At 23.8% G+C, this 13,340-nt stretch overlaps 2 protein-coding genes across 2 annotated transcripts; one reads left to right on the forward strand and one right to left on the reverse strand.

The window, feature by feature from the left end:
- Window positions 1-247: 247 nt before the first annotated feature.
- On the forward strand, window positions 248-1,317 carry LOC122853130 (transmembrane protein 223). The gene is made up of 4 exons (XM_044153404.1): window positions 248-399; window positions 489-808; window positions 893-1,035; window positions 1,114-1,317. Exons 1-4 carry the CDS (start codon window positions 287-289, stop codon window positions 1,288-1,290), a joined length of 753 nt encoding a protein of 250 aa, XP_044009339.1. The 5' UTR covers window positions 248-286; the 3' UTR covers window positions 1,291-1,317.
- A 1,011-nt stretch (window positions 1,318-2,328) lies between these two features.
- On the reverse strand, window positions 2,329-11,304 carry LOC122853131 (phosphatidylinositol 4-kinase beta). Its single transcript, XM_044153405.1, has 9 exons — window positions 10,343-11,304; window positions 7,388-7,701; window positions 6,349-7,235; window positions 6,170-6,287; window positions 5,942-6,076; window positions 5,686-5,861; window positions 5,466-5,599; window positions 3,995-5,378; window positions 2,329-3,891 (listed from the first exon to the last, which is right to left on the reverse strand). Exons 2-9 carry the CDS (start codon window positions 7,573-7,575, stop codon window positions 3,704-3,706), a joined length of 3,210 nt encoding a protein of 1,069 aa, XP_044009340.1. The 5' UTR covers window positions 7,576-7,701; window positions 10,343-11,304; the 3' UTR covers window positions 2,329-3,703.
- Between the last annotated feature and the right edge of the window lie 2,036 nt (window positions 11,305-13,340).

The following is a 13,340-nucleotide window of genomic DNA, read 5'->3' on the forward strand; positions in this document are numbered from 1 at the left end:
GCTTTCTTCTTCTTTCGTGATCTTAGCGTTATGAGCGCGTATAAAGTTTAAATTCTTGATTTTTTGAAAGACCGCTTGGCGCTTACTACTAGAAAAACCTAGGTATAATCTAGGTCTAGCGTGGCAGCGTTTACATGAACGATAACAAGTGTCGCCATTTTACTAAAGGTAAATATCCAAAAAACAGACAATCTGCGACAATTACTAATAATAAATATTTGCAAATATTGATGGTTACATTAACCAATTTATTTATTTTCGAATAATTTTAAAATAAATTATAAATATGTCACATAATTTGTTAAAAACATTGACATTTGTAAGGACAAATATTTTACAAAAATTTCCTGTTAATTGTAATACAAGATGTTATGGAATTACTCAAGGAAATATAACAAGGTAATAAAAACACTTTGTACTGCAACAATTATATTTTTTATATTTAAAAAAAAAACTGAATTTAATTTTTATAAATTTATCATCAACAGATTAAACAATATTTCTCAAAAGTTGAATGAAAACTTTAAAAAAAATTCAATATTATTGACACAACAGTTGAGAAATGTTCATCACTCACATCTTGATGTCAATACAAATATTATAAACAATGTGATACTTTGGAAACATGATGGCACTAAATACATGAAAAATATTACAATATTTGGAATATTTCAATTAGTTGTTTTAACTGGTTTTAGTTTTAGTGTTTTACATTTAATACCAACAAAAAATATTGATGAAACTTATTTAGATTATTTGAGTCATGCATATTTTGGAATATCAGTTGTTGCTATTCCACTTATAACTGGTAATTATAAATAATAGATTTAGGGTAATCATCATCATTACATGAATAAATGAATATAGATTTTTTAAAAAATTTATTTTTAAGGTATCATTGCAATGATCTTGATAAGATTTTACGTACACCGATCAGTCAAGACAATTATTCTTAACAGAGGAGGAAAAAATATAACACTCATTACGTATCATATGTGGAAAGGTGCTACATCAAAAGTTGTTCCTGTTGATGATGTAAGTTTTCATAAAAAAAAACCTTTTCTTTATAATAATAAAAAATTAATTATTTTAATTAATGTTATTTATTTACAGATTGTTATTAGACGTAGCAGATCAGAAGTTAAAAATTATATGCCATTAAATATTAAAAGTACACGTCTTTATCATTTGTTAGATGGAAATGGTGTTTTTGTTAATCCAGATTTATTTGATCATACAATTGGCTATGACAAGGAAAAAGCAGAACAAGCTGCTAGAAAAAAAAAATGAGGTTTATTTATTAATTAAGTAAAAAAGATTCAGTGTAATTATTTTGTATTATTAATAAATACTTTTATTAAAATTATATGAAAAACATATTTGATTATTAAAAAATAATAATTAAAAATTAATATTTTCATTATTTTTTTATTTTAAATGATATTAGTGATTAGAAAATAGCCAACTTAATTGGCTGAGTCACATTGATTTATCAAGATTCCTTCACCATCATCATCAAGATTGGACACATATTAAAAATAAAATTTAAACCGTGTTGGCATTGTCTTTCAGATGCTTCTAAAAATGAAGCTCATATCATCATTCAACTTAAAAAGTTGAAGTCGAAACACAGGTGAACTACAATCAAAAGAAAAAAAAAATAATGCAACACTGTGCAAGATGATTGTTGCTGGAGGCTAAACAATATAAATTACGATGCCTTTTTTCACTTTTTAAATGTCTCTTTAATGAATAAATAACAACTGATACTCTCTGATTGATTAAATATCATTTAAATATAATTTTAATAATATATTTTCGATTTAAATCCTGGTAGAAATATTCCTCTCCAACTTTCTCTGCTTTTTTTTTTTTCGTCCAGGAAATTACTCCGTTCATTCTCCGTTCTTTCTCCGTCTTTTTTAATGATCAAGTCCAGCTCCGTAAAATCACAAATACAAATGAGAAAAAAAAACATAAAATTCGGAAAGAAGATAAAATAATATTCATATTAAAATTATAGTAAAATTGTTGTTTATAATCAATATAATAAAATAATAACAATAAATACATTTTTTTTTTAAATTAAATATTAAAGTTTTGACATTAATAATTTTAAATAATTTTAAAATCAAATATATTCTTAAATAATAATAATGATATTTCTTTTTATTTTATAATTTGTTTTTTTTTTTAAATGTTTTGTTGGATTTATATTCGTGTTTTTATTGATTTTATTTTTTTTCGGTTTTTTATTTTCATTTTGATTTATGTACACATAGTATTTCATGATAATTTAAATTACTTAAATAAACATTTAATAATAAAATTGTGTTTTTTTTTTTTATTTTGTTTTTGTTGTTGTTTTAGCTAAGATATTAATTTTTATTTGTTAATTTTTATAACGATTAAACTATGTCATAAGATCATGTAAAAACTTTCAATTGTAATTTTTTTTATATTTCACTGGAACTATGGTTAATTACTTATAGATTGTAATTATTAATTCTAATATAATTATATAAAGTAGGAAATATTTATAATATAATTTTTAAACTTTTATTTTTTTTTTTTTTGCTTTTCGTTTATTCTTTGAGTATTTTCTTTTTTTTTCTTTCTAATTATTTGACGTATAATTACTTGGGTTCTCTCCACACACCCAATCAATTATACAATATTTAAAAATTATCATTTTTTTTTTCCATCGAAGAAAAGAAAAAAAAAATTAATAGAAAATTTTATTTTTAAATATTTAATTATATATACAACACACTTTTTGCTTTTACGTTGTAACATGCACGTCATTTATAACAACAAAAAAAAATTTATTATTTTTTTACTACATTCAACATTAACATTATTTTTTTATATTCATTTTAAATTTTTCTTTCTATTTAAATCATTGTTATTATTATTTTTGTTTTTTCCTACAAATAAGGCACCTTCGACAATACTACCAGTCGAATATATTATTCAAATATTTACCAGTCATGAGAAACAAAAAAAATAAATATATTTTAAAACTGCTGATTATATCAGTCAACTTGCAAATAATAAATTTGTTCCTCGCGCTTGGTTTAACAATCGGACTTTAAAGATTTTTATTTTTTAAATATTATAATCTATGTATAATTAAAGATATTAAATAAATCATCAAGATAAAAATATATGTACACAATGTAGTTGTTTTTTTAAAAAAACGAAAAAAGATAATAAATTTTTTTTGTTTATAAATTTTTAAATATATTGCCTTTGAACAATTTCAATATGTATTTTTATAAATTAAATTTTTTCATAAGCGTATTATAATACACGGTTATTAAGCAAAATGAATATAATTTTACAAAGAGATTGAATTATTTAAATTTTTTCTAATTAATTTTTTTTAGTACACACAACTCTTGTCGTTAATTGTTATCGAAAAAAAAAAAAACGTTATATATTATTTGTGCTTTTTTATTTTAATAAATGTTTATGTCAAATATTTGTTTTTGTTTTTTATGTAGATTTAATACCAAAAGAATGATTGTTATTTGTTTTTCAAATTTTTCTTCTGGAAGAATTGGAATATACAAAATGAGAGATGATTGAATTTACAGTAAATGTGTTAACCAAGAAATAATAAAATTTCAAGATCAAAATAATGATATTTTAAATATTTGTTTTTGTTTAACGATACACAAAGATATTTTTTATTATTTATTTATAATGTACCATTTGCAAAGTACTGATAACGATCATATAATTTTGTTGACCATGAGTGTATACTACCCTCAACAAGATCATCAACATGTTGACGTAGTTGATCCTCAGTTAATGTCAGATGAAAACGATTTTTTAAACCTTGAACAGTTGCTGCACCACCACTTCGAAAACATGGCAATTGTGCACCTGTATTTAAACAATAAATCAACATTATAAATTTTGTTTTTTCTTTTTAAATTAGTAATTATTTGTTTGTTTTTTAATATACAAAAAAAAAAAATAAACAAACCTGATAACATAATTTCTACAAGATTAACAACTTTATCCATGTGTTTTCTAGCAGCAACAAGTCCTTGTAATATTAAATTTTTAAATTCTTGAAACATAACTGATCCATTACCACCCATAACTTCAACAAATTCAGGTGTTAATTTAAATGGACTTGTTTCAAAGCCAAGATTTCTTGGTGATGTTGATAATATAAAACCAAAATCAATATGTATTAAATGTCCATCACTGTGTAATAATATATTACCATTATGACGATCTTTAACTTGTATTAAATAACATACTAAACAATATGCAGCACAACTTTGTATAAAATTTTTTTGTGCATTTTTAAATTCATCAGTATTAATATCACCAAATTCACGAATAAAATATTGTAATAATGTTAACTGACAATGTTTTTTAATTTGATGTAATGATACTGTATTTAATATTGGCTCAATAAGACCACTATCATCAGATAAACATAATATATTATATGGTCTAACCCATAATGGTACATTTTCATCACGCCATATTTTATGTAATATTGTTAATAATTGTGATGCTAATAATTCTTGACGTAAATCATCACCACATTTAACAATAACAGCTAATAATTTCCATGTTGATAAATGTCCATATGGACTTGATAAACGTATTCTTTTTTGTTTTAATTCCCATGGTTCTTTTAGTACAGCTGCTGATGGATCTTCTGGATCATGATTAAATGTTGTACTTGGTGTTGATGCCATTTCACTTAGTCTTCTTTTAATATCACCAGGTAAAAATATTGGCTCACGGCTATCATTTGATTCTTGACTTAATTCTGATAATGTATCTCTGTCATTTGGTTTTTTTTTTAAATTTAAATATTGTTGTGTTATTTCATCATCTTCTTGACTCCAACAATCATTTAAATCAATATTTCCATTATCATAATTACGTATTAATGTATTTTTAACTTGTACTTGTTTTATTATTGATAATTTATTTATATTATTTTCTTTTGTTGTATTTAAAACATCACAGCTAGCATCTTTATCTTGTTGTTCAAGTGTTAAATTTTCTTCTGATTTTGTATGTCTCAATGAACTACCCATTATTTTTGTTGGTACTGGTGATGTATATAAATCTTCAACTTCAAGTACTTCAACGTACATAATATAAGGTGCCTTATCTTTACTATTGAGAACAGCTGCATATTGTGGTGGTACACGTACAATATGATGTGGTGTTGTTGTGTGCAATGGAAGCCATACTCTTGCTGGTAAATTTAAATTAAGTGTATTTAATTCAGCAACAAGTTGAACAGTTTTACTTTCTTTTGTTGGTATTGTACCAAGTAATTTGCCAATTGATATCAATGCCTGTATAAATTCAAGTTCTGGAGCAAGTCTTGGTGCCTATATATAAATTATAAATTAAAATTATATGTATTTTTCAAGTATAAAAAGTAATTTGATAAATTAAAAAATAAAATATATACATACATCACAAAAACAGTCAGTTTTTTGTCCTCGTAAATCATTGACAACACCTTGGCAAGAATCAAAACAAGTACATCCATTGTCAAATGCTCTACCAGAACTCAAGTCTCCAAGACTTATTTTATTTATTATTACACCTTTTGATAATAAATAAGAAATAGAAAAACATAGAATTTGTTTCAATTTAATTATTATTTCAACAATAATATTAATTTTTATTTACCAGAATTTGAACGACGTAATGATTGAAAAAGACCAGTTGCATCAGACTGTGATCTTTGATGAGTTTTTTTATTAGGTGATGTGATTAATTGAGTGGGTGGTAAGGGTGGTGGTAATGGTGCATTATATCCAATTTTATTTTTTTTCGCCATATCAATTCCTCTCAGTCTATTTCTTCTATTAGAAAATAGAAAAAAAATAATTAATAACACAACACTGAGCAGCTTGTAATGAATAAAAATTTGTAAAACACATACCTAAGTTCATCAGAAAGAATAAGATTCTTGAGCTTGGTCCCGTGGGATTTTTTTTTCGATGGTAAATGAGCATCAGAGCTGTATGCATCAAGTAACCATGCACATTTTAATGAAAAATCTGCAGCATTTCTGCATCTATCAACACATTCAAAAATAATATACAAATTATATTACAATATTTTTATACAAATAATAATTATTTTTATCTATCACATGATTATATTTTACCTGTAAACAAGATACGGATAAAGAACCTCCGTGACGTCATGAAGTTGTATATACATTAAAACAAGTTGAGGTAAATAAAAATCAACATCACTATCTGGAAAACTAAATAGCTTATTGCCTGTAAAAAAAAAAAATTAATTAATGGAATGAATAAACAAATAAATAAATGATTATCTTACCAAGATAACTCTGTACACCTGGTTCTTTTGAATTAAATAAATATGAAATAGCCATTGACATATCAAATACTTGACTCTCAAATAGCCTTAATAAACATCCTTCACTTGGTTTAAGTTTTGTTATATTATCTCTATTATTATTATTATTACTATTATTATTAATATTATCATCATCATGTTGTTTTGTAACACCACAACAAAGTGTCATTGCAGCACCAGCTAATTCACGTTGTCCAACAATTTCCATAGTATTTTTATAAACACTATTAACACTCATATTATCTTTGGTTCTATTATCAGAATTTTTATTTATATTTATATTTTTTTCTTCTTCAATAATAACATTATCATAATGATTATTATCATGTGAATTTAATTTATCATTATTATTTTTACTACTAGTCATCATTGTCAACATATTACATTCAATTTGTTTCATTAATAAATTATCTTTATCATTTGTTTTATTAATTGATGTTAATGTAATTGCATTATCATGACTATCAACAACATCAACATTATCCATATCACCAGATTGTTGTGATAGAGTTGAATCAAGACTTTCACGACTGTGTAAATGATCAATACTTGATGATTCTGGTGTTGTTATATTTTGTACATCACTTGATCCACTATCTGAACCACATAATATACCAGAATCATCTGATCCAAGACTTGCTAAATCATCACGTTCACGTGATTGTAATTTTATTGATGATGGTGGTGATGGTTTTTGTATGTCTGGTACTGTTTCACATTCTGGACTTGGTGTTACATCAACTTCTGGTATTCTTTGTAATGCAGAATCAAGACTACGATTACGATGATGTAGTGTTAGTGTTGTTACTGTTGCTTGTGGTACTGGTGGTAACAAAATACCCATTGACCTTAAAAATTAACAAAAAAAACAAAATAATAACATCAATAAAGACATAAATTTAAAAAATAAACACATTAGCTAAAATATTTATATACAATGAATGATTTGAAAGAATGAAATAAGAAAAAAAAAAAAAGAAAAAAAAAAGTGATGCTGTACCTAAAATCCAAACTATGATTTCTTTGATGAGTTGTCAGTCTATTTCTTGGATTGAGCGGTGCATTTGCTCGACCATGAACAAGTGGAACATTGCAGTTTGTTGATGATATTTGTCGTTTAATATTTGTAACACATTCCTGGTGATTTTGTCCACCAGTAGACACATTAACTGCTACAATTTGGCTCATATTAATGTTAAATGAGCAACCAACTCATTCAATAGTCATCTATGATTTATCATTTTTTTAATCATCTTTATTATAATCATCATGTTGAAATTGTTTTTATTCTTTTTGATTATATTTTTCATTTACCTAAAAACGATAGTGAATATGATGCATAATGAATAACATAATTGTGTAAAATAATTATTTTAAAAAAGCCTTATAAATATATTGCAAAAAAAAATTAATAAATATTTTAATTTTCATGTTTTTTAAATGGAATATAATTAATTTAATTTTATCAAGTCTTGTTGTTGATAAAAAATAGATTAAAAATTGTCTACCTAATTTAATATAATATTTTTTAAATAAAATTTCAACAGCACTTTGATAAATTAACACAAATAAAAATGAATTTATTTTAGATTTTTTTTTTTACTCATTTAGTCATAAATTTAATATTACAAAGTAAACATTTTACCTTTTAGTTTATGAACAATGATTATTGCAAAAAAAAAAAATAGAAATAAAATAAGCAGTAATTATTATCTATACATTCACCAGTAAATTCAGGGGCGTTTGTTGAAATAAAGTACCTTGGTTTAAATATTAAAATGTTATTTATCATAATTGCTGTGTTTTTTTTTATTTATCAATCAATTGTACTCAATTTTATAATAATTTTTTATCGTCAAAATAATATTACAAGGTCTTTATTTTCGATGACAAACTTATAATTTCTATAAGAGAATAATTGAAAAATTAACTCGACTAATAATTGAGGTTTATAAAGTGTACTTTAAAGGGTCATTTAAAGGGAAAAAATAATTGACCTTAATTATTAATTAAATAAATAATAAAACATTAAAAATGAATATATTTTTTACAGTTTTTTTTCTGCTTTCACATCAAGTTTCATGCAGACAATACTGATTTAAAAATTTAAAATATTGGGGTCGTTTTAAAAATTAGTATCAGCATCAGTACACAGAATCATTTTCACTGATGATTGATGATATATATTTTTTTTTTTAATATATTAAAACACCTGTTTATATATTTTTTCTTCAAGTAAATTAACCATGCTTTACATACACACGATGTAAAATTAATAACTAATAAAATATTTAAACCCACATCAAATTTTGCATGTAAAAAAAAAGAATCATTTTATAAGTACGCAATTCACGTACACAATAAACACGTGAAAATAGTTCAACAACCTAATGACATAATACCAAGACAATATTTTTAAAAGGACATAACACTTGTCTGAGCAAACACGAAGAAATTTACCGTTGTTTTATTAATTTTTAACGAACTGTTTGTCTACATTTAAAAAATAAAAATCGAAAATATTCATTAGAAATATTTCGAAACATAGAATACAAAATAAAAATAAAATAAAAAAATTTTGACATTTGAACAAGTGATAGTAATATTTATAGTAATTATAAATATTTTTTAAATAATTATTTTGAGTTTTGAAAAAAAGGCATAATAATAGGTAATTATTGAAAATTGTCAGTACTAATTGTGACTATTGTAAATGACGTGAAATTCTCGCGGATTCATTGCGGAAATAGTGAAATCGTGTTTCACGTATTTTACGTATTAATTTCAACATGCGATTTTAAAAATATATATATTTTTTTTTCTTAATAATAAATATAAATTAAGTACAAGTTACGAAACTAAAAAAAGAAAAATAAAAAAATATTATTTATTATAAAATAAATATTGTCTATAAAACTACAAAGTATTTTTTACAATTAAAATTAAAAAATATAAATTTAAATAATATTTCAAACTATTTAATAAACAATTTCTTTCATATATAAAATTATTATTATTTTTTTCTTCATTTTTATAAATAACTTTTATAGATAAAATATCGTAATTTTTCCGGTACATTATCTCTATCTGCTGTTATTTTGATATAAAAAAAAAATGAATAATAATAATAAAAATATAATATTCTAGTTTTATTAATAAATAAAAATAATATATTATCATCAAGTGTAATAGAGTTAAATATATAAAGAAAAGAAAATAGCAGCAGTGTGAAAGTTACAAGAGAGGATAACATATCGTATGGAATCTAGGCTACAATAAATTCCGCACCTTTAACTACTCAAAGCACACAGAATTAAATTATCTTAAATATAAATAATAAATAAAATAATTATCAACAAAAAAGTTCAATTAAAAAAAATAATTCAATCAAACAAAAATAAAAACAAAAAAAATACAATTAAAGTTTTTCAATAATACTAATAAAATTATGATAAAAACACTATTAATAATAATTACAAATAAATAACTATTATAAATAATTATTAATAATTATTATTTTTTTTATAAAGACGGTAGTTTAAAATAGAATTGTGAATAAACACACGCGTCCATTAAATTCGAAATGCGACGCCCCGCGCGGATGGGTGTGCCGCTAGTAAAAAGGGAAGAAAAAACCCCTTTAATATTACTCTTATAAACTACCACCATCCCTCTCGTATTTTTCATATATATTATCATTAAAATATAGATATATAATGCACACACAAGTTCACATAGTATACACACAAATGTACTACGACCTCTCGTGCTCCCATGTTGACAATCCGATTGTCGCAAACCCACCCACTCACCCACCTCCCCAGCAAAAAATATATACACTAAATGCAAAATCAATGTGAATTTATATTATTTACTTGTATTAATCAAACATTTTTTAAATAATTATAGGTACTAATAAATAATTTGAATAATTAAAAAAATTAATATTACTCACCGAACGTTTTTTTTTTTTTTTTATCAAATTGCAATTACTCATAAATTCACAACACAACTTAATTTTTATTTAAATAATATTTAGTATTTTTATTTAAAAAAAAAAACTCACTGTTTAAATTATTATAAAAAGTGTATTTATTTATTTATTTTTTTGACAGAAGAGAGAGAAGAAGAGACAAGATTTTTTTTAAAGAAAAACAAAAAAAAAAGTTATTTTAGCAGTGTCACTGATTGTTGTTGTTATTTAGATTTAATTAAGAGGTTAAAAAAAAAATAAATTTGACATTGTCAAAAATGATTATAATTTAATAAAAAATACGGATGTTGTCACTTATTTATCCCACTGGGATAAATAGGGATACTCCCCACTTAACTATGTCACTTTTATGACGTTTTTTAAATATTTTTCAATGGTTTTTTTTATGATTCAGCCTTCAATATACACAATCACAATTAAATATAAACATACATATAAAAATATATATACAGATGGTAAGAGATAGAAGTTTTTATTTTTTTAAATTTTTTATATATACGACTGACACAACTGTCGATTTATTGATGACAAGCCTTAATGCATATTTCGCTTATTTTAAGTGTGTTGATATGTTTGTTTATTTTTATTTATATTGTATATTTATTTTGACACTAAATTTATTTAGATTAAAAAATAATATTTGCCAGGGGATGACACACACACTGTTATTTTAATTTTTTTTTTTTGCAAATGGGAGATATTAAAAAACAATTGGCCAACACGACAAACGACCCTGGCGACTGGTCGTCGTGTCGAGACTGTTTTGTTGCGCGGTGTACTCCAAAGTTGCTCCAAGTGCTCCAAGCTTACCAACATGGCCGACAAGCAAAGTCCATATCAGGAATGTACATCATACAATAAATGCCCCTGTTTAATATAAAATTTTTATTAAAAAAAAATAATAACAAATTTACAATGATAAATTGAAATTTAAATAATTTTTTTTTCTCTTTTTCAAGTCAAGTTGTAAGAGACTGAAAGAGTACATTAAGATAACCACGGAATGCAAATAAATAAATTATAATCTATGGGTTAAATGAATAATGTAAAATAATTCTCTTTGGAATTTCATAATCCATAAAAATATTATGAAATTAAAATTATTCATAGATGGTTGGTTGGTTTGTTTTTTATTTTTATTTTTTTCTGATCATTTCTGATGGTGTTGAACAGTGTTGAAGGACAGGAAGGAGAATAAAAAGGGGAGGTACTACATATACTATATGTAGTACACTCCCTCTTTTTTAAATTTTATATTTTTTTTTTTATTTTAACACTGTACCATATTGCGGTGTTTTGAATTTAAGTGGGGAAAAGGTCGTTCTCGCGACCGTGAGTACACAAATAATATATGTACTACATAAAATTGCTGATATACATTCAAAAAAAAATGATGAGAAATAAATAGATTTATTGAATGAGATAATACACCCTTTTTGTAAATTTAATTTTATAAATTTAGATATTATTCAGAATTTTATTATATTTTTAAAATTGTTTTACTTTTTATTTTCCTTTTTTTGTTGGGAAATTTTTTATTTATCTCATCTGTAATTGTTTTCTTTCATCTTGATTATAAATTTATTTTTTAAAATATATTTATACTTGGATGTATCTGTAATTTACATCCGGTAAATCTTGATCAATCTCGATCATTGACTTGCATCACGTGTGTTATGTAGATCCGGCTGTAATAAAAATAAAATTGTTTAATTATTTTATCCAGTATTATTATAATAAATTTCAAATTAAAAAACATAAAAAATCAAGTTTGTTTTATCAACAATAATTGATACATCATTATTAAATATCATAAAAATTTATTGTCGATTTTAACAAGGAATTTCATCGAATGAATATGATACTTTTGATACTTGATCTCAAAAAAAATAAATAACATCAACAACATGACAATTTTATAAATATTTGAAAATAAAAAATAATAAAACAAAATTAACTTGGATAATTGTTAAATAACAATAGCTGATAAAAATACAAACTAAATATTTTTAACGAATAAAATACTCAAGTTAAATTTAGAAAAATTAGCTGTAAAGATTAACAGTACACCTGCGAGTGCCTGTGAGTCTCTTGTTTATTTTCTTTTCGATAAAAAATACATAATGACAAGCTGACAAGCTGACACTTGGCACGGTATTAGATATTATCTCAACAGACATCAATGCCCTCACAGCCAGTTGCAATAAAAATACCAATGTTTAGTAAATTGAATGACACTTGAGAACTCCAGACATACCAAGTATTTTTAACGGTAAAATTTTGCAAAGATTAAATCAAATAGACATTCATTCATCGAAAAAAAAAAAAAAAAACAGTTAATAAATTAAACACAAGTTCACACCTTAATTTTGTGAAATTAATTTCCATCAGACAAATTAATTATTTTACAAAATGAAATAAAAAAAAAACAAAAAAAATTACTCATTTTTTGATTAATAAAAATTATAGTGAGGACAATGAACCTTTCAACCCAATGGAATGTGTTGGTCTTGACCTTGACCCTATCGACAATTTAATCACGATAAAACTGCTTATCATAAAAACAAAATAATTTAACTGGAATAACTAGTTATTTTCATGATATATTTCATGTCAATTTATGAAATATTTAATTAGATCAACAAGATTTATAATAAGGCTAATTTAACATGATGCTACGTCATGTTTTTTTGATGAAATTTAGGAGTATTTATTGCTCATTGATGACATAAATATTTACTTGATTAATTGATATATTATCATTGTGATAAATCAATGATGAATAATCAATTTTTTTTTTTTTTTAAAACAAATATTAGGTAATTTAAATTTTAAGTTTAATATTAGCTGGTGTTATGACAAGTTGAAAACAACATTTAGCCAATGATTGGCCTTGTTGAAGATTTTTTTTTTCAACGCCTTTGGTTGAATATCACGCAATAGCCTTGTACAAGTTACT

The sequence above is a fragment of the Aphidius gifuensis genome, linkage group LG3 (assembly GCF_014905175.1).
Source record: "Aphidius gifuensis isolate YNYX2018 linkage group LG3, ASM1490517v1, whole genome shotgun sequence".
NCBI lineage: Eukaryota > Metazoa > Arthropoda > Insecta > Hymenoptera > Braconidae > Aphidius > Aphidius gifuensis.